At 34.7% G+C, this 20,443-nt stretch overlaps 3 protein-coding genes and 1 non-coding gene across 5 annotated transcripts; 2 read left to right on the top strand and 2 right to left on the bottom strand.

Annotated features, from left to right (window-relative positions):
* Nucleotides 1–1,910: 1,910 nt before the first annotated feature.
* LOC145631585 (ubiquitin-conjugating enzyme E2 28-like) lies at nt 1,911–5,437 on the bottom strand. The gene is made up of 5 exons (XM_081683694.1): nt 5,251–5,437; nt 5,029–5,109; nt 2,912–3,039; nt 2,496–2,600; nt 1,911–2,303 (listed from the first exon to the last, which is right to left on the bottom strand). The coding sequence occupies exons 2-5, from the start codon at nt 5,096–5,098 to the stop codon at nt 2,160–2,162; spliced, it is 447 nt and encodes a 148-aa protein (XP_081539820.1). The 5' UTR covers nt 5,099–5,109; nt 5,251–5,437; the 3' UTR covers nt 1,911–2,159.
* A 2,553-nt stretch (nt 5,438–7,990) lies between these two features.
* LOC145630120 (uncharacterized) lies at nt 7,991–12,370 on the top strand. Its single transcript, XM_081682362.1, has 4 exons — nt 7,991–8,332; nt 10,631–10,949; nt 11,876–11,934; nt 12,056–12,370. The coding sequence occupies exons 1-4, from the start codon at nt 8,107–8,109 to the stop codon at nt 12,097–12,099; spliced, it is 648 nt and encodes a 215-aa protein (XP_081538488.1). The 5' UTR covers nt 7,991–8,106; the 3' UTR covers nt 12,100–12,370.
* Nucleotides 12,371–13,841: 1,471 nt separating this feature from the next.
* LOC145630119 (putative inactive receptor kinase At4g23740) lies at nt 13,842–16,904 on the bottom strand. 2 transcript variants are annotated; one of them, XM_081682359.1, is made up of 4 exons: nt 16,670–16,904; nt 16,482–16,577; nt 14,665–15,994; nt 13,842–14,584 (listed from the first exon to the last, which is right to left on the bottom strand). In XM_081682359.1, exons 3-4 carry the CDS (start codon nt 15,905–15,907, stop codon nt 13,935–13,937), a joined length of 1,893 nt encoding a protein of 630 aa, XP_081538485.1. In that variant the 5' UTR covers nt 15,908–15,994; nt 16,482–16,577; nt 16,670–16,904; the 3' UTR covers nt 13,842–13,934. The 2 variants fall into 2 exon arrangements, with proteins under 2 accessions (XP_081538485.1, XP_081538487.1); XM_081682361.1 differs by having other exon boundaries at nt 16,482–16,904.
* Nucleotides 16,905–19,604: 2,700 nt separating this feature from the next.
* Nucleotides 19,605–19,676, top strand: TRNAM-CAU (transfer RNA methionine (anticodon CAU)). The gene has a single exon. It is a non-coding gene; the product is annotated as a tRNA-Met (tRNA).
* The last annotated feature ends 767 nt before the right edge of the window (nt 19,677–20,443 follow it).

Below are 20,443 nucleotides of genomic sequence, written 5' to 3'. Positions count from 1 at the left end.
TGGTTTGGGTTAGTAAGAGTGGGTCGGGTCAATTCGGATTAATTCCATATCCTATGCGGGTCAGGTTTGGGTTGGGTCATACTTGAGTCGGTCACGTCGAGTCATACTTCTTATCGGGTTTGGGTCGGGTTAATAACAGGTCGGGTTACATTCGGGATGTGTGAACAATAGGTCGGGTTTAATTCGGGTTACAACGGGTTAGTGTATTTCTCGAGTTCGAGTCGGGTTCGGTTCAAGTCAATAATTTGCGGGTTAGAATCAGTTCGGGTCATTCTTGGGTTTGAGTTGGGTTCGTTTCAAGTCAATAATTTGCGGGTTATAATTAGGTCGGGTCATTTTCAAGTCGGGTTCGGTTCAAGTCAATAATTTGCGGGTTATAATCAGGTTGGGTCATTTCCAAGTCGGGTCATTCTCGGATTCAAGTCGGGTTATGTTCAAGTCGATAATTTGCAGGTTACAATCAGGTCGGGTCATTTCCAAGTCAGGTCATATTCGAGTTCAACTAATTATAAATAGATAATTATCATTTTTATCAAGCTAATTATTTTCTTTGACTATAATTTAGGAACTATAGTTTATAATTTAGGAAGATAATTATCTCCTTTGACCATACAACAAATATATACTATATTTAATTTTTAAATTTGAAGATGATGCTCCTTTCTTTTGCTGGCCAAGACCGACTTGGTCTCCCTAGACAAAATGCTTTGATCAACAATAATTAGGTGGTCTAAATTACATTACGGCGATTTGAAATCGTGTCAGGAATAGTTTGGGTTGAATTTAGGTCGGGTCAATAACAAGTCGTGTTTATTTCGAGTCAGGTTAGTAACAGATCGTGTTGATTTTTTTGGTCAGGTTAGTAATAAGTCTGTAAAATTCGGGTTGGGTCAATAACAAGTCGGGTTGAATTTGGGTCAGGTTAATAACAAGTCGGGTTGATTTCAGGTCGGGTTTGTAACAAGTTGGGTTAAATTCGGGTCGGGTTAGGAACGAGTCAGGTTGAATTCAGGTCAGGTTAGTAACAAGTCGAGTTAAATTCGGGTTTTGATGGGTGAAAACGGGTTTGGGTCAATGCAGTTCCAGTCGGGTTCGGTTCAGGTCAATAATTTACGGGTTACATTCGGGTCAGGTCATCTCTAGGTTAGTTCATGTTCGGGTCCGGGTCTCACATACTCGGGACAACTCGGGTCTATGGTTGGTTTCAGGTCGGGTTTGGTTCACCATTTTTTCGGGTTCAAATGGTTCGGTTAATAATCGGGTTTGAGTCGATTTTTCGGGCCGGATCAAGTTTATGGAATGCTAAGTATTTGTCATCTTGGAATGAGTATAAATAGTAAAATAGACAATATAAAAATTTTGGAACAACCAAAATCAATCAGAAAACTTTAATTTATTAAGACCAATGTCAAATTGTCAATGAATTAGAGCTCATTGATATTGGGTCTGACATGAAGAGAAGGGTCTTTGGTTTGGTAGGCTACTAGGCTGCTCTTCCTACTAGTCATTTCAGGGGGGCTTTGACTTTATTATTACGTACTCATTTGCTAAAGTTATTAATAAGATAACTCCCAATAAATTAGAGATGTAAATACTTCAACAAATTTAGATTGTTTCTTAATTCCAACCTGCTTTGAATAAGTAATAAAAAGTCAGCTTAATTTCTTGGGATGTGATGCGATTGTTTGGTTGAATGCACGAAACAATTGCTTGGAAAGGTCATTCGCAGACTAGTAGCTCTCGGGTTGAAGGGTACTTCTAATAATTTAATTACCCTATTCATTAAAAAGCAAGTCAATGCAATAAGCGTGTTGACATGCTGAAACCGTTCAACGTTGATGGTACAGCTAGAGTGCTTGAAAGAATGGCAGAACAGTAGTTTCTCAAGGGAGATTAGTAAGAGCTAATGATGCGGCACCAAATCGGTTATATTTCACAGCTTGAAGATTAATTTTTGTCCATACAAACATTTAAAGGACAACATATAAGTGTTCGTTTTTGAACATAATGAAATGCCGGACAATACTTTTGTCCAGCTTAGGTTGCAGAGCACACTGATCAAAAGGTTAAAACCCACATACAGAGTACATATGCTTAGAAGACAGTATCTGAATGACAAAGCTGCCTCCTACCCCCTTCCAATTGACATGTTAAAGTCTTTAGCTCATAGCATACTTCTGAGTCCAGCTCCTTGCGGTGCTCTCATATTTCGCCCTATCAGTCTTGTACATGTGAGCAATTTCTGGCACTAGGGGATCGTCGGGATTTGGATCTGTCAAGAGCGAGCAAATTGAAAGCAAGACCTGCTCACAACAAAATTTACTATTAGCATAGTTTTTTCGCAAGATCATGATAGCAGATTCCAGGCATGACCATTAATTGGTCTTATGGACATCATAGAAGATAGAACTGCCTAGGATTGTCATAAACCTATTTCCTCTGAAGAGGAGAACTAATTTTTAGAGAGCTGTGATGCCAAAAAATGTCTAACAAACCTTTGAAATGGTAAGGGCAGGGCTCCACTGCTCCTTCAAGATGTCTAAGCAAATGCTTCCGTTGCTGTTGATATTGGGGTGAAAAACCTTTGTCCTAAATGCTACCTGCTCATATTGCCACCAGGAAAAATTAATCTCAAACATCGGGAATACTACCCACAAGATTTAATGAAAGGATTCAGCCTTAAAAAGTTAGAGATCGCTATCAATTTTCAGCAACCATTTTTTTTAGTTTTAATTAGAGCGCAAAGTTCCAGCAGTAAACAGCAGGCGCAATAATAATGATCATAAAGCTAAACGAGAAAACGTAACACACAACTTAGGTCCAGAAAGCAGAAAGAATAGCAGCACTGCTAAATACTCCTAGAAGGATTGAGAGCCTATATCTAACAGATTGAGTAATACGGGGTAATTACCTTGGGGGGTTTAAATGGATAATCTGGGGGGAAGTGAATAGTAACAAGGAAAACACCCCCTGCGTAAGGACTGTCAGGAGGGCCCATAATTGTTGCTTGCCAATGAAACATGTCTTCACCCACAGGACCTGCCAAAAAGTACATTCAATACCATCAGCTTCTTAACAATTCATCTACACGTAGCTAACATAAAGAGAAGAAAAACAAAATATTGTTATTGCAGGACCTGTTAAGAATCCCAAATTTAACTTGCTTTGAAGATAGATAATGGAGATTGAACAGGCAAGTGGGGAGAGAATAGTAGGCAAGAACACGATGTGATGGTAAAGTCAGCTATAGTGTGATATTTTTTGAGGGAGGCTTAAGGGGAAAAGAAAGTAACAGCATTTTACAACAGAATAATTTTACAAGATACTAAGTTTCTGTCATGATTCATCATACAAGCCAGTCAAGCATAATAAACATTTCAGACTCTACTTTCACAAAGAGAACCAAGCATTAATCTCATCAACTACGCATTTCATATGTGTACCTTTCCTTTTCAATAGATTTCAAGACATATGTACATCCCCCTCGATAAGAGATCAAAACGGAGAAAGCAAGCAGTGTTCACGGGAGACCACGCCTGTCATATGCTCCAGCAGTAGTCTTGAGACGAAAAGTAGCCACCGCGTAGTGCAGAATACGTGATTGTGAAAATGAAATGTTCTAAACCATGATAGGACTTTGTGGCAGAAGTTTGGAAAATAGTAATCAAAGGAACAATTGAAAATTTAAGGCCAAAGGAATATAGAACCATTCAAAATTTTCAGATCGCCAAAGGAAGCAGTGAAAAAAAAAAAAAAATCAAAATTTACAAACATGTTTAAAATAGAAAATTTTTGTAAGTTCTTTGACAAAGATCCATAAATAGAAGATAAGTAAATAACTATAATTGTCAAGCAGAAAAAGCAGAATCCTATAACTTTGTAAAAATATTCAGAAGGCAAATATGTTGCTTCATAAACTTTCAGAGAGCATGATAACACAGCTTATCTAACCTTAAAGGCTGAAATTTTTGAAAAGCATGAATACTCTTTATTCAAATACAGTTGGATGAGGGAAAAAAAAGGTGAACAAAGATTTTAAAGACCTAATCAGATAGCAAGCCTCCATGAGGCACAAGGAATTACCCGCCACATGAAGCAAAAATGGAATAGCAAACAGGTGAAGATCCCCCTGGTCAAAGAACCCAACATTAACTACTTTCAGTTAAGAAAACCACATGAATTTCTACACATGTAACACTTGCTGAAGAAACCCTAACAAACAGTAATCCTGGAAATTATACAAAGAAGGATCAACAAACTATTTTACAGTCTAATCCTAAAACAAGTAAATATAGCGAGCAAATGATCAAAGCTCCACATAGTCCACAACAACACTTAAATGAACAGTGTCACTACAATAGTACAATGAGTACGATCCTCATTATACCATCTCCCAACGGCCAACGCTCACTAACAAGGCACCTGCCTATGGTAGGCTTAGTAGCAGAGTAAGAGAGTTGGATACTCGGATGTTTACACCATTATCCATAAGCCTTCTGACCTTCATCATAATCTTATATGATTTACCTTCTCCAAAATTAGGACTGCGTAAACATAATTCAGCCCCACTCCAAATTGTTGAGCACCACAAACAAAGATGTATATGGCAGACAACCTCAATCATAAGAACCAAACCTTGTCTGGATTACTTGAAAGTTTCTCTCGATAACACGATTTACACAGCTAACAATACACTAAACTTTTGCATTCATTTCAATCCTTCACAGCTAACAACACACTAAACTTTTGCATTCATTTCAATCCTTAATTCCTTATGGTCCTACAAGCGATAAAAAATTATGCCAATAACATTACATTCACTTATCATTACTCCGAAACCAAACATCAGTCTAATCAAATCACCATCTCACAATCATCAAACACACAATCATGCTACTCTCAGCATCAAACTCCAAACAATCATCACAACAAATTCATTCATCGCGAATCAAATATAGTACAATCAACAAATCCAAATCATTCATAGCTCAATTCTACACATATACAGCATAATTAATCAAATTATACCGGCACTGCAGGAAGTCGGAGGATCTTTTTGCAGATCCTTGAGCTCCTTCAAAATCCTCTTCGACGCCATCCCCTTAAAACCTACAAAATCAAAACAATTCATCAGATCAACTCAGATCTTCAAGATCCAGCAAAATTCATCAAAAAAAACTTCAAAAAAACCCTAAATTACGCTAAAAACATTAAAATTCAAAAAAAAAAAAAAATTTAAGATGATCATACCTCAGAGAAGAAGAGATAAAATTCTCTCTCTGTTTCTCTAATCTCTGACTTAAAATCGCGCAAAAATGAAGAACACCGCTAAGAATTCGTTGATTTTGCGAAGGAAAAAGGGGATGAAAGGGTTTCGATTTCCGCCGGAAGAAGGGAGGAGAAAGAAAAGGATAGAAGAGAGGGATTCTTTCTTTAAATTGGGGGAATTCTTTTCTTCTTTTTTCTTATATTTTTTTACAAAAATCTCTCTCTTCTTTTTCTTTTTTTTTTTTTTTTTTTTTTTTGTTTATTTATTTATTTGGGAGGTAACGTAATGCCGTAAACTGTAGCTGTGTGCAGTTGTGCAAGTGTGTGTTTGTGGGCTATGGCTTTTGCTTATTGGTTCTTCGTCTACTTGGTCCTGTCGTCTTGGGTGTTCTCCATTATTGCTGTTTTAGGAGTCCTTTTCGTTGTCGTATTTCAAAAGATGGCACTGAGTCGGGCTAGGATTGTGTAACAATGATAATTAGTATGACAACATAGCCCACTAGACATGTATAATGATGTGCTTTTCAAAAGATGGCATCAGACATATTATATCATGTCGTGTTGTGTCATGCTTACGTGTTTTCATTATGTTTGATCATACTCAATAGGGTGAGCATGGGACGGGTACCCATACCATTAGTACTAACGGTTCGGGTACCCGATAACCAATATCACTAAAAGTGATATCCATAACCCGAACCGATAAGTTCGGGTACCTGGACTTCGGGTACCTGGATTTTCGGAACGGTTATCGGGTACCCAATAAAGTATCCAATAGTGATAATAAAACTTAAAAAATTAGTTATTATGATATTTTTTAACACTAATTAACAACAATACCACATGATCTTGACCAAATTATTAATAACATTACTAATTATTGATATTATATAGTGATTACGAAGTAATGTAAGAGTTTAAATATTGAAAAGATAGATTTAAGAAGGAAAAAAACAAAATAATTGCTTATCGGAACGGAACGGGAAATCGTTAATTTTAAAATGATACCCAAAAACCATACCCGATAACAAATTATCGGAATAGGTACCCGAACCGTTATGGTTATCGGATCGGGTACCCTAATTTTCGGAACGGTAACGAAACGGGTTTTCGGTTTTTCGGGTAGTTTTGCTTAGCCCTATTACTCATAACCAAAATTATAAGAATATAAAATGAATGGTGATAGCTCATCTCAATTCAACCTAATACTTCATAACATTTATGTGCTATGTGGCGATTATATTCACTTTGCAAGTCAAGATAACACTTATGGTTTTCTTTATTTAGTGGGTTTTTTCATGACATGTGTTAACCTAATCACCCAATGTCATTTTTAGTCATCTACTTTCAATTCATAACAAATGTAACTTGTAAATCACTTTAAATCAAAGTTCAATGAGTAAAGGGTTTAAATTAGGGGAAAAATCAAATTAATTAATACTAGAAATTAGGTCTTGTTCACTTTAGCTTAATTTCAGTTCAGTTTAGCTTAAATCAGTTCAATTCAGTTCAGCTCCTAATTTCATTCTCTCATAAAATATTCATTTTATTTCAGCTCATTTCAGTTAAACTCCAATCAGTTCAGTTCAGTAAATATGAACAGACCCTCAGTTTATCAATGAAAAAATGAAAATGTTTGGCAAAGTAATATCTACATATGTGTGAGTATAATACAATTTAATAACTCCATTTGAAATTAGTGAAAAATAATAATTTTACCAGAGATAGAGAGAGTGATTATCCCTTTGAATGAGAATGAAATGTATGGCTTTAATTTTTCCAATAAAGTTTTATCTCTTATTTCTTGTAATGAAAAACATGTCATTGTTCATTTCCTTAAGGCCCTGTTCTGTTCACCTTATTTTCACTTATTTCAGGGTTAATAAGTTCAGATAAGGGTTAATAAGTTCAGATAAGATAAGTTCAAGAAAAATAAGTTCAGATAAGTTGTGATAAGGGGTTAATCAGGGCTACCAAGTTTAATTTATAACTAAAATAAGTTCTAATAAGGATTAATAAGTTCAGATAAATTCAGATAAGATAAGATAAGTTTAGATAAGTAAAAATCAGTGAATAGAACACACCCTAAAAGAAGAGATTCCCATAAGTGAAAATATTGCTCTCCCATGCATGATTGTTAATGTACAAACCCACTTGTTATGAATATGAATAGATTCGAGTGTTTTCATTTTAAATTTGCTTTTTATGCATAGAGCCATTCGATGCGAGTAAGAACATATGCATCAATTGAAATGCAATTAACGTATAAGCTAATGACCAAAATATAGAAGGTAACGGAAATTCATTACAACCTAATCATATCTCCATATATAATGTAAATAGGGAAATTCATGCAAATAAGACCTAAATGTTAGGAAGTATAAAGACATACGAAGTAGAAAATATGTACATAATACATTAAAGAGATTAGTGAAGTGTTGCATATGATAAATTGACAAAGTATATAAACCAATCTTGATAAACCAATGTTGACGTGAGCGTAACAAAGAGATCATAAGTCCAATACTTTGAGTTTTTTTTACGCCGAATTCCAATTTATCTACATTAGGTGTTCTCCTCGTGAAAAATGTAACGTAATACGGAGCATTTAATTTTTCTTAATTAAAATAATAAAAAATTTATACTACATGCTTGTACTATAATTTTTTTTTTTTTTTTCCTCCTGTAAAACTACAAAAAAAAATTCAACTAAACATCATATAGCGGGACCCTGACCCTGACCCAGGCAGTTGCGCACACAGGTCATCAAAACCCAGTGGCGCATTCCCATTTCCATCTCACGATTCAACCCTTTGAATCGCCGGCGACTCGGACTAAATGGAGCGCCACAACAGCCGATACAGTAGCCGCCGAGTCCAGCTCACCGACTCCAAGCCTCGTTTCGACGCCGAACCTCAGCCGTCTGCCGATAACCCACCGGAGAATCTGGAGCCATTTATGGGTGTTAAAGCTCGAAGGTTGGCTTCCTTTCACAGGGATTATAGAGGGGATTATCTTGATGTTTCTTCTAATCCTTACATTTTGAAGATCCTCGATAAACAAGGTAATTCTAATTTATATACACCCCTTTTTTTTTTTTTAATTTTCTCTTGATATTTTTATTTTTATTTTTCTGGGATTGTGTTTTTAGGGTTTGTTTGTGTTTTAGGGTGTAATTTTGTGAAGGAAATTGATATTATTGGAAATATTAAGCATAATTGAGCATTGATAGCTCCGATCATTTCTAAATTGAGACATTTTGGAATAATCGGAAAATGTTAAATGGTTATTTACTGTGAGTTTGATGTGTAAGGCTGTTGTTGGAATTTTAATGCTATGAAAGTTCATAACTGAGAGGGTATTAAGTTGAATGCTAGGGTTAGGTAGGTTGAAGTTGAAGGTTGATCTGATTCAAGAGCTGGTGTAAATGAGTTGTTGTGATGATTTGACTCTGAAATATAATTTACTGCATTGAGTTATTGAGATGGGTTTTGTGTTTTTTGTATTGCTTGTTCAATCTTTAATTGAAATGTCAGATGGTATTGAAATGATAAGTGTAGTTGCTAAAGATTTTAAGTACTAGTGCCAACTTTGCTGTTTGTGTTGGTTTAGATCGGTACGAAGACCAAGTATATGCAATTATAGAGGGTACACTGATAATGAGGTTTTGGAGTGAGTTATAAATTTGATCGGGTGTTCTGCGCTTTGCTTAGGATCCTTTTGTTGTTATACAAGTGCGAAATTTAGGAAGAGGGATTACACGTGCACCGCAATTGCTAATTTTGCTTTCGTTTTGTGCCTTGACGTTTAGAAAACATTTATGTTTAGGACTATGTTAGGCTTATGTTGCTTAGCTATAGCTTGAATTGCGATTCGAGCATGCAAGATCTCTTGTTGGTACATGTTATGCCTAGTTTTGAATAGTGAATACTTTTTGTGGTTTTTTCCCCTTATGGTTGCTGATTGTTGTTCCATTTCCATCATTACTCTCTCTCATTGTTGGCTCTGGGGAGGTCAAATTTTACATAATAATTGACAGATAAAATGTGGTTTTTGACATTAAAGAGGTGGAAATTTAATTGCGATTGTTCATGTGGGATGAGTAAGTCAATATTAATTCTTCTCTCGTATATTAGAAATTTAGAACAAGTTGCTGTGCTACTCCAGTGTAGCTACCTACTGTACCTAGCACGTTGTAGTTGATACTTGTCTGGTAGATTTATCACAGTTATAAATCCAAGATTGCATGCATTATCTTTAAGTAGACTAGATAGTAAGTTTTCTTGGTAGAAATCAGTATATCAATTAACAAAATAGGTTTAAGTCTGATTCAGACATTGATTACCAGTAGTCTAGTGGTTTTTATGAAATTTATTGGTCCTGTATGATGACATAGACATGTATAGACTATATACTATGTAGAAATATTTGAGCACTAGTTGTCTAGTTGGTTAACATTAATGCTTAGTTTTTAGTTTTTCTGGCGTTGATGCTCTTTAATCTTGCCTTATTATTCTAGGTGGAGATAAACCTTAGGTGATATCTTGAACAACTCATTGACAGATTAGATTGCGAGAGTGACATTGGAGCAAATATTTGATAGTGTCACCCTTGCAAATAAATTTTGCTGTTGGATCAATTTTTGTCGATATGTGCTGTCCTAGTGTGTCGACATAGTTGTAGAAAATTGGCTTAGCCTCTCAAATCATTAAAATAACATGTTATTTCAGCTGTGAATTTTCTGCTTCTGATTTCATAGAAGTTATGAATTAAAAAGGCCATTATGTATTGATTAGATACACAATTATCGTGTTGTTCTGTTGACTTACCATTACCTTGTAATCTTTTTTAGTCATAAGAACTGCCCAATTGTGCGTGCTATTTTAGTTATGCTCATTGAAAAAGTTTGTTTGTTTTAAAGAATTGTGGATGTACTAATGAGGCTAGAAGAATTTCAGTATCATCAATTTCTAAGGATAAATATACCGTATACAAAAATCTGCTAAAGGCCTAGAACTGTTTTGCTATCATGTCTGAGAGAGTATGAATTCCACATATTTAAAATGCAGTATGGAGGCTGAAAATATTTAGTTCATTATGGTGGATGTTTTTAAGCATTTATATTATGGAACTATAGCGGTATTGCCATGTTAAAAATTTTACCGGAATGGAAAAATCTTTTGGAGAATATATCAATATATGTTATGAGTATTTGGAAGTGAATACGAATTAGAGTGTCATTTTGAGACCGTGACGTCTTGTACGCTTTCATAGTTTCGCACTCTGTGCTTGGTATGAGGACTTGTCAAGCTTCGTTGACTGGATAGTTAAAAACAATTTGGTTTGCTTCTCTGTTTCATAGGTGACAGGCAAGTTCTTTTTGCTGATAAAGTTTTGAAGTTCACTAGTACTGGGAAGATGAAGAGGCGCATCCTGATAGTGACAGACTTCGCTCTCTATGTGATTGATCCTGAGAGTTATGCCCTTAAACGGCGGATTACCCTCTCAGCAGTAGAGAAGCTGTATCTAAGTAAATTATCTGATAATTTCTTCGCAATTGTCATTCCGACAGAATATGATGTCCTGATGGCGAGCACTAGAAAGACTGAAATTGTTACTGTCTTGGTGGATGCTGCAAAGAATACATCTAACTTTGAGATTGATGTAATTTTCAAGAACAGGTAATTTTTCTCATCTCGATATGGCTCAAAACTATATCTCCAGCTCCTGCACTTTACTATGTAGTATATTGCGCCTAATTCGTGATTTCAGATCTGCGGAAACTCTTTTTTGATGATATTTGGTTAGTGCTAAATGAAGTTCAAATCACAATGGACTATGTTTATATGATCATTCTGTATACTAAGAATTTTTTAATTGTGGTGCTTCTCAATCACCCTAACCCGTCCTTTCTTCCGTATTTGCTTCATCTTGTATGTGTGTAAGCTTCAACATTTATGTGAAAGTGCAGACATAGGCTCTCAGTCAAATAGATCTCTTATTTTCTGCATTAGTAGCAGCTTCCTTAGGGCTTCCCAAAGTTTCACCTATCACAGATCCTTTCGGCTTTCAAATTTTCACTGAATCACATCTTACTGTTAGCACTTGAATTTTATGGTTATTAAACAATTTTGATCAGTGTCTCCCAAATGGTGAGCTGCTTTTAAGATTATTATGAGATGCTGTTTGTAGGAATGCTGTTAGGATGACGACTGGCGTTTATTGATCTATTAAAGTAAAGATGCATTGCCAGCTAGGTAGATGCAAGGTTTGAATAGGGGCAGGTTTATGATTGTGGAAAGACTTCTGTAAAAGGAATTCTTGGGGAAGGAAGCAAGAAGATTGGCTTATGCCCTGTTTTTTCAACAGATTTTCGTTTAGCTGAACTGATTTTACTAAACAAATGTGTTTTTGGCTGATCTACTAATGTAGTGATGTTTTTGTTTAATGTGGCTACTTATTGATTGATCAAAACTGATAAATGACAACTTATTTGTGCATTACTTAGTGTCATAGTCAGTTCATGTTATTGCCAATTTTATGTTTCATTAATTTGTCATATCTGATATCGTTTTGACTGTTAATCCTGCTATCTTTTTTCCTATAGATTCCAGTATAATCCAGCAGCTGATTTGGTGAAGGAAGTCCATTTCGAGGAAGTTGAAGGTTTGTCTTACTTCCCCTTGTATCTATTCATTTATGAAATTTCTCAATTCCAGGCAAAATGTCCCATATTCAATTTGGTTCATCTAATTTAATATACTGTCTTTGTGTGCGTGTTTCTTAGGTGGTGTAAAGACGCAAATTTTACGCAAGCCAGAGGAAGATTAGTTTGGCTTACTTAGAGTTGAGATTTTTTAGTGTTGCGGATACATTGCTGTATGATGACTGATGTCTATGGGTTTGCTGGTAGGCTCTGCATCATGTATCCAGGTCCTCGATACTTAAACCTTAATACTACGCAACGTGTAAACATGTACATCATTCTTTGTATTGTTTTCATAATTTTTAATCTCATGTTTGTTCTTACGGAAATTTTAGATGATCCAAATGTGTAAATGTACTCCAAAATCCATCATAATATTAAGTGAGGTTTCCAATATTCAAGAGGGTGACAGGGTGTCCTCAGGTGGTGGTAGTTTATTGCAAAAATTTGATCTGGTTTTGGGTTGTGAGCATATTAATAATGAAGCTCACATGCAACCCAGTATTCGAAGGTGAAAACCCATCAATGAAAAGTCTTGATATTAGTAACATTTGGAAGTAATGAACACCAAAATTGCTGTTAAATCCGACCCTTAGCTAAGAGTATTGAATGTTTTGATTTACTTGTGTTAGTTATATATACTGTATTGAAAATCCTTTTTTGAAAGAAATTATCTGTGTTACCTGTGTAATTTAAATTATTGTGAGTCATTCATATTATGTGAAATGGTGTTGAAAATATAAGAATATAATTTGTTCAGCTGTTGAATTTTCAGTTTGAAACTTTAAGGGGATGTTTGATTCGTTAATTGATATAAGCTTGAAACTAGGAATAAAACCAGGGTGTTATATGGGGAATAAAACCAGGGTGTTATATGGGTATATAACTTGTTTAATACCATGTGTTTGGACGCTTGGTTTCATTTGGAAATGAAATGAGCCATACCCAACTCTCATTTGAGTTTTTAAAGCGCATACTTTGTGAAATGAAGTACGAGTATGAGTTTAGAAATTGAAATTTCTTAAACAAACAATAGGCATGGTCGTATGGGTTTTAGTCATTCTAACTTTATGAGTACTACGAGTATATACTTTTGTATGAACTAAACCCACCCTGATGGATTTTGTATTAAATTTCTTCCTTCAAGTTTTTTTTTTTTTTTTTTTTTTTTTTTTTTTTTTTTTTTTTTTTTTTGCCTCATAAAATGCGCTGGGGAGATAATCAAAGTATTCTGACATGTTCTCTAAAGTGGGGCAAGTAATGTTCATACTCCTGATCCAAGACATACATGATTGTATAGTTAAACAATCCTAACTTTTCCAGCCAAAAGAATGTTCAAGTTGACAATGAATGCTTTTCCTTCCTTTTCTTTTTCTTTTCTTTCTATGAAGTCAATCAAAAATAGAGAAGCAGGGAACTTAATATCGAAAGAAAGTGATGTAGTTTTGAGGGTGGTATCTATTTATCTAAGGCTTTGGAACAGATTTTGTCTACGTCACTGTCCCTTGTGCGTTCATATTAGTTATCTAAAAAAACACATGCGTTTAGACTTTCGAAACCCTTGGTGGTGGTTGTCCTTATCAGCATAGCTAATTTATCAATACTATTTCCAAACATTTCTTTTAGGCATCAAAATCTGAAACTTGAAGCCGCAAAAAGATTCAAAAACCAGGAAAGAAGGTAGCTATATAATTGACTTGGGTTGTTTACATTTTGCTAAGAATCTTGGAGGGAAAGAATAATGCTCTTAGCTAACTCTTTGACAATTAGCTGGCTTTGGTTGGTAAACTACTTTCATCCCACTTTCTCCTTAAAAAAAATACAGAGTAAATAATGGACAATAATTATAATAATAATCTAGACCATGTGCCTCAATTTGTAAGCAAAAATTATCATTTCCAAAAAAGAAAAATCCAACAATATTTGTTACAGCTAAATTTAACTACTAGTTCAAGCAATCTTATTGTGGGGTTACATAGGTAGATGATCCTGTTTCACCTGTATGTGAAAGGCCTGTTGGTGTTGGAGTTGAAACCTCTGATGATGGGTGGGTGTCGGTGCTCTCTCGCCGTATGTCCTCCACCATTTTGACAACATCCGACATCTTTGGCCGTTTCTCCGGGACTCTCTCAGTGCAAGCCATACCTAGTTGTAGCATTGTCACCATCTCTTCCTCTATGTTAGGAAACTTTAAGAGCTCTACATCAAACACTTCTGCTGTCCACTCTTCTCTAACCACAGAATACACCCATTTTACTAGGTGTGTACCTTCTCCTAGGGGAGTTTTTCCTGTGAGGAGTTCTAGTATCAGGACTCCGAAGCTATAGACATCAGACAGTTGAGTTGCTTTCCGAGAATCTGTGATTTCTGGAGCCCGGTACCCTATAATTCGTTGGATTGGTGGGACTGTTGGCGTGACTATGGTTGCTAAACCAAGGTCCGATACACAACCGTAGTTTTGAGGGTTTAGGAATATGTTTGAGGACTTTATGTTTCCATGGACTAGTTTTCCACCAGTTTGAGAATGGATGTGAGCAAGGCCTCTTGCTGCACCTATAGCGATTTTAAGTCGGGTTTCCCAATCCAATGGCAATCGATTTTCCTTTTTACCTGCAAAACATATTAAGATCTTCTTTATATAAACAACTCTTAAATTCAATGAAAACAAAACAATATACAAAATCACATACCATGTAACATTGTTGATAAGCTGCCCTGTCTGAAGTAGTCATAAACCATGAGGTTCTCATCTTTGGAATAATAGTATGCTCTGAGAGCAGCAACATTCTCATGCTTAATGTTACCAACAATCTCCATCTGCTGCTCGTACTCTCGCTTTCCCACACTCACTTCCTTGAGTCTCTTCACTACCACGGTGTTAGAGTCCTCTAGGGCGGCCTTGTACGTTGTTCCAAACATGCCTTTGCCAAGAACCTCTGCTGAAGCCCTTAAAAGATCCTCCAAGTCAAATGCCATATTTGAGCCTTCAAAAAATGTGATCCTTGCATTCTTCTCTTCTCGGCTTTCTGTAGGCAACCTTTTCTTCTTTGAGTAGAATTTCTCCGTCTTTTGTGCCTCTGCATCACTGTCTTGCTGCTTGCTTTTTTTGCTCGACCACAAAACAATCATGCACACTGCGATCATAACAAACAAGACTGCAGCACCACCTATGATTATTCCTAACAATGCTGTCTCACTGATCTTCTTGGCCTTATGAACTGAACTGTCAGGTGGGACAGATGATGGTATCGGAGGAATAGCAACCTCCTTCGAGGTAACATTATTGCCCGAAAATGATGAACTTGGAAATCTCAGAAGAGAATTAGGAATACTCCCATTCAAATGGTTGTTGGAAAAGTTAAGAAACCTCAAACTTGGGATCCCCAAATCAGGAATTTGACCAGAGAATGAGTTACTTGAAAGATCAAGTGTTGTAAGCTGGGTTAAATTCGAAAGCGAAAGAGGAATACTTCCATTGAAGTTATTATTGGATAAATTTAGTACCACAAGATTATGCCAAGCAGATAAATTCAAAGGTAGGGGACCAGAAAACCTATTGGACTGTAGATACAAAGAAGTCAAGTTACTTAACTTAGAAAAATCAGATGGAAAAACACCTGAAATCCCATTGTTTCTAAGGCTAAGTGTTTGAAGGAAAGAAAGCCGGCTAAGTGTGTTAGGAGGGATCGAGCCTCGAATTCCGATTCCCGGTAGTCTGAGAGCAATAACCCCTGTCTGACGATCATCACAAGTCACACCAGTCCAACTGGTGCACAAGGGAGTGTTCTGATCCCAGTTCAGATACCGCGAATGTGAAGTGTTTTGTAGGAAATCAAGCAAGGCTTGCTTGTCTTCCCATGGCTCACCATAAACATGTAACAAACACAACCCAAAGTAGATGACTGATCTGAATAAGAATCCAAATTTGCCCATTTTTTTTTCTTCTTTCTTCTGAAATGAAGAATCCAGGAAACAGATTTTTCTACACTATTTACTGATTCTGACAATCTGGGTCATAATCTGATAAAATATAAGGATGATGTAACATCAGAATTCAGAAGGACAGACATATATAGTTATTTTATGTTGAATGCATTTAATTGTAAAACGTTAGGAGTAATAATTTCAACGGTCATTTTTGTCTGCAAGTATTAAGAGCAATATTAAGAAAATTAAGTTACGGAATTACTACTACTGTTAGTACAATTTTTTCTTAAGTTAGGTGATTTTTTTGGTTTTCCAGGAAAGATGTACCTAATTTAGGCTAGAAACTTGTTGCTTGTACACAAAAAAGTTCCAATCTTTTTGCTGAAAATTGGAAAAAAAAAAAAAAAAAAAAAAAAAAAAGAAAAGAAAAAACTTTTTTCTCGGGTAACAAACACAGAATTTCCCACAGTAAGGTCTAAGGTTGGACCTCGGATTGAATCTCGTCTACATCACTACCCGTTCAGCACTATATGCACCAACCAAACAAAGAAAGGAGAGGGAAAGAGAGAGGTAAACTTACTTATTGATGATCAGATAACAAGAAGACTGATAAAGGCAGAATATCCATATTTGTAATTCTGTTTCATTTTTTTGTTCCTGTCTTTTGAAAATTCAACTGCAGGAAAAAAGTAGTTGAAGTTGAGTGAGAAGACAAAGTAAAACAGCAAAGTTGTAAACTTTTTACACTTTCAGAAAGTGGGTTTGTACCAGAAGTTCATAATCTGCAACAAAATCAACAATGAGTCTGACTTAATTCTCTGAATTCAATCACCCAAAAAAAAAAAGAAAAAAAAAACAGAGAATTATGAGACAGAAAGAAAATGATGAGAGAGAAACAAGAGCATGTGAAATAGAAATAATGTTTATTGCTTTCAAAAGGGTAAGTCATGAATAGAGAGAGAGGTCAGCCAATAGAAAATTAATTATTACAAATTGATGATCATTAAAGGAAACTTAAATAATGAAATTTAATTAATAAATTGATTAATTAAGATGGTAATGACATTAAATTTTAGTGAATATAATATGGGTTTGGTTGTGTAAGTTCATGAAACTATAATTATGATTAGATAAAATAATGTTGTGAAGAAATATATGGGCGTAGGAAGGGGGAGATGCATGTGGGGACAAAATTGAGACAACTAAGTAAATTGGAAATTCTTGTTTGCTAACTTCTTTTCTTGCTTTCTTCAACATGACCATTGCATTTACTCCATTGTTTGGTCTTACAACTTAAATTCCTTTTATTATTGGAATTATAATATAGAAATTTATAATGTTATTACTTTGATAATTAAAATAGCTTCCATGTGAGCACCCTGGTCTTTGACATGTACGAGTATTCATACATCGAGTGTACAATATTTTCTCTGTATTGTGCATTATCTTTATTATCATGTACGGGTATTCGTTTGTTAGTAAGTCATACATTGAGTTTTCTATCATACTTAGGGTATGTTCTGTTTAACTTAATTTCAATTCAGTTCAGTTCAATTCAGTAAATCGGAATATGCCCTTACTCTGTACTTTATATCATGTACTATGCATAAGTTACTCTTAAAAATCAATTGGAAGTTTTGTAATAGGGTTAAACACTTAACTAGTGGCACTAATCCCATACCCATCTTTATAGTTGAGGTATTGTGGTGGTTATTTGACTAAAATCTTTCATTAGTCTAAATGAATGAGGGTTAAACAAAAAACAACAACTATTCTTTTGTTAGCTAGTCATGTATCGAGTGTACAATAATAGAAACACCATATTATGCACTATGCATAGAATTACTGGAGAATCAAGTGCAAAATCCATAACAAGGGTAAAACACAAAAACCTTGTGACACGTACTAACCCAACACCTCGTCTTTTATAGTTGAGGTATTGTGGTTGTGGTGGTTATATTACCACAATTCTTGCATCAATTTAAATGGATGAGGTTTACAATTTTTTTTTTTTTACACAATGATAAGATATGAAAGGTTGATAAATAATGTAAATTTTTTTTTATCAAACTTACTTTTGTAGTAGTTTAAAATATTATGACTCTAACATTGCCACACTTGATTAAATAGAGGATCTCCCATTTGCCGCAAACTTAGTGATAGACAACCAATATAACACAAATGGGTTGTTGGATATCCCTTTTTTATATTTATTTGGTAACGTGGTGATCGGATCTTGGACCTTCAATAACTATCCAAATTTATTGTATTACAAATAAAGCTTTCATATTTTTATTATGTTCACCTACCTTATTATCTAAAATTAATGTAAATGTACGTATACATATGAAATAATAATGAAAATTCCTCAATATAATTATAGAAGTCCACTTCATTCACCAATAAAGTCTTTTTCAAATGGTTTAAATTTACTACAGCTAGAGGTATATTTGTGATAATTCCACCTTAATTCAGAAAAGTTGCAAATTAATTGTAATTAAAACATTAATTATATTGATTATTTTTGGCCAAAGTAGAGAGTGAGTGGGATGAAAGTGATCACTAGTTAATTGAGGGCTCATGTGAGGATCACTAGTTAATTTTACGGTAATTATGCAATAGTTGATTAGTGTAAGCGACAACAAGATATTCTATATTTGTGGAAGATTCGGATATAGTTATTTAATTTATTTTTTCATACTTCTTATTATGTAAGTAATCATACATTGATGGTGGAGATGGTAATGTTGAGAAAGTTGATCAATCAATCCTTGGGGGAGTGAATTGAAAGAAACTCTCGGGTCTACATATAAACTTCGATGCTAAAATAGGTATAATATCAACAAGGTATTATAGTTCAAACAAGTGTGTTTGTTGTACGAAGTAATAATTGTTGCATGTAATAGTGGTCGACTACTATTTACATGACAGGGTGTGACAACTTGTAAGATTTGATCTCATCCAAAAAACCTAAATTGATCTCTTAAACAAGTTGGCATATTAAGTCGAGATGGAGAAACTTTATTGTCCTCCGTCTAGATTTAGTCCTTGTCATAGTTCTTGTAATGTTAGACTCTTATTTATACAGAGTACTACTTTTCGGTATAGTAAGTTAGTAATAGTAACCCATATAACATGTGTGATAATTCTGATAATTAAAAATTATGAATAAGTGAGCAACATAGTTGATGGAATTGTAGTTTTTGAAATTGAAAATATTGATGAAATACTAATTAGAAGACTGTGCCATACACATAACAACCAACATGCATGGATAATGGAGGTACGAGTTCATCGATCAACAACCATATTTGTCGTTAGCCTTGCAATTATTCAATGATACGATTGACAAATAATTATTTATCATCAAATTCCGCAACCCTCTACCACTTCTTTACGTTATTCCTAGCCACAAAACTTCAAAATTTTGCATCTTATATTAAATATAAACATGCAATATAATTAATCTGAATAATTTCAGGACGACTTTGAAATTAATTAATTTATATATTTAAGCATCGGTTGTAACTAATGTTAGTAGTAATGTACTGTAAAAACTTTAATTGCACGCTAAAGTCACGGAATTTTATATGTTTATAACGAAGTCAACGCGTACAGTTTTTACCCACTAACTGCTATACTTTTGTTTTATGCGAACAGAAAATCAGATAAATAAATTAAATTGGACAAATATAACAACAACATCAGAGTGGCGCAGCGGAAGCGTGGTGGGCCCATAACCCACAGGTCCCAGGATCGAAACCTGGCTCTGATATTCTAGAGAAAGCTTCCATCGCCCAAATTTTTTGTTTTTTTTTCCAAGAGTTTCTAACACGGTAATATAATTTTAATTAAAAAAACTTAATTAAAAGAATCAATACAAACAAGTGTTAGTTACCTATTTAAAATAATTAAAAATTAATACAAATTAGGTGATGCAAAGATTTCATGACATTTTAGACTTTGTCTAATATTCTAAATGCTTTGATATACTTTCATTTTGAAAATGATAAGATGAAGTAGGGATATACAAAATATCATTTGTGTTACTTTCTAAAAAATTAGAAAAATCATTTGTGGGGTCAAATGAGTCATTAATTTTGTTTTCTGTGATTTTTTTGTTCTTATTATATTGACGGTTTAGTGCCAGGTAAAAAAACCATACAACTTTGACTTCCTTCAATATTATTTGTAGATTTGTATTGATAAGTACAATAGATTTTGAAAAATGTGGGTGGACCTAAGTTTCAAGTCTTTTATGCAATTATGCGCCTTCTCTCCTGGCCTGAAGCAACCAAATGAAATCTGACATTAACTCAAAATACTATGAACGGATCTGTTCCAAACCCAAACCATTTTAAATTGCACAAAAGATGACTATAAATTATTATCGATTCGAATCAGGGGCAGACCTTCATTGCGGCGGGTCAAACCCGACCCCCTTTAATTTTTCTAAGTTATTGGTTAAAAGTAATATAATGTTTAACAATTACAATGAAAAAGTTATGGCATAATGGCTGAGCATTGTTATTTTTGAGCAAA

Source organism: Chenopodium album, chromosome 5 (genome assembly GCF_948465745.1).
Source record: "Chenopodium album chromosome 5, dcCheAlbu1.1, whole genome shotgun sequence".
Classification (NCBI taxonomy): Eukaryota; Viridiplantae; Streptophyta; class Magnoliopsida; order Caryophyllales; family Amaranthaceae; genus Chenopodium; species Chenopodium album.
This window is presented reverse-complemented; position numbering and strand designations above follow the sequence as displayed.

What these genes read in the sequence shown, in the direction of transcription:
- LOC145630119 (XM_081682361.1), bottom strand. Translation starts at nt 15,907, where the DNA reads ATGGGCAAATTTGGATTCTTATTCAGATCAGTCATCTACTTTGGGTTG. An exon ending in CTTATCAACAATGTTACATG is followed by an intron (nt 14,585 to 14,664) that starts GTATGTGATTTT and finishes TATGTTTTGCAG; the next exon opens with GTAAAAAGGAAAATCGATTG.
- LOC145630120 (XM_081682362.1), top strand. Translation starts at nt 8,107, where the DNA reads ATGGAGCGCCACAACAGCCGATACAGTAGCCGCCGAGTCCAGCTCACC. An exon ending in GAAGATCCTCGATAAACAAG is followed by an intron (nt 8,333 to 10,630) that starts GTAATTCTAATT and finishes TCTGTTTCATAG; the next exon opens with GTGACAGGCAAGTTCTTTTT. An exon ending in CCATTTCGAGGAAGTTGAAG is followed by an intron (nt 11,935 to 12,055) that starts GTTTGTCTTACT and finishes CGTGTTTCTTAG; the next exon opens with GTGGTGTAAAGACGCAAATT.
- LOC145631585 (XM_081683694.1), bottom strand. Translation starts at nt 5,098, where the DNA reads ATGGCGTCGAAGAGGATTTTGAAGGAGCTCAAGGATCTGCAAAAAGAT. An exon ending in TCCGACTTCCTGCAGTGCCG is followed by an intron (nt 3,040 to 5,028) that starts GTATAATTTGAT and finishes ACTTTTTGGCAG; the next exon opens with GTCCTGTGGGTGAAGACATG. An exon ending in CTGCCCTTACCATTTCAAAG is followed by an intron (nt 2,304 to 2,495) that starts GTTTGTTAGACA and finishes TGTTGTGAGCAG; the next exon opens with GTCTTGCTTTCAATTTGCTC.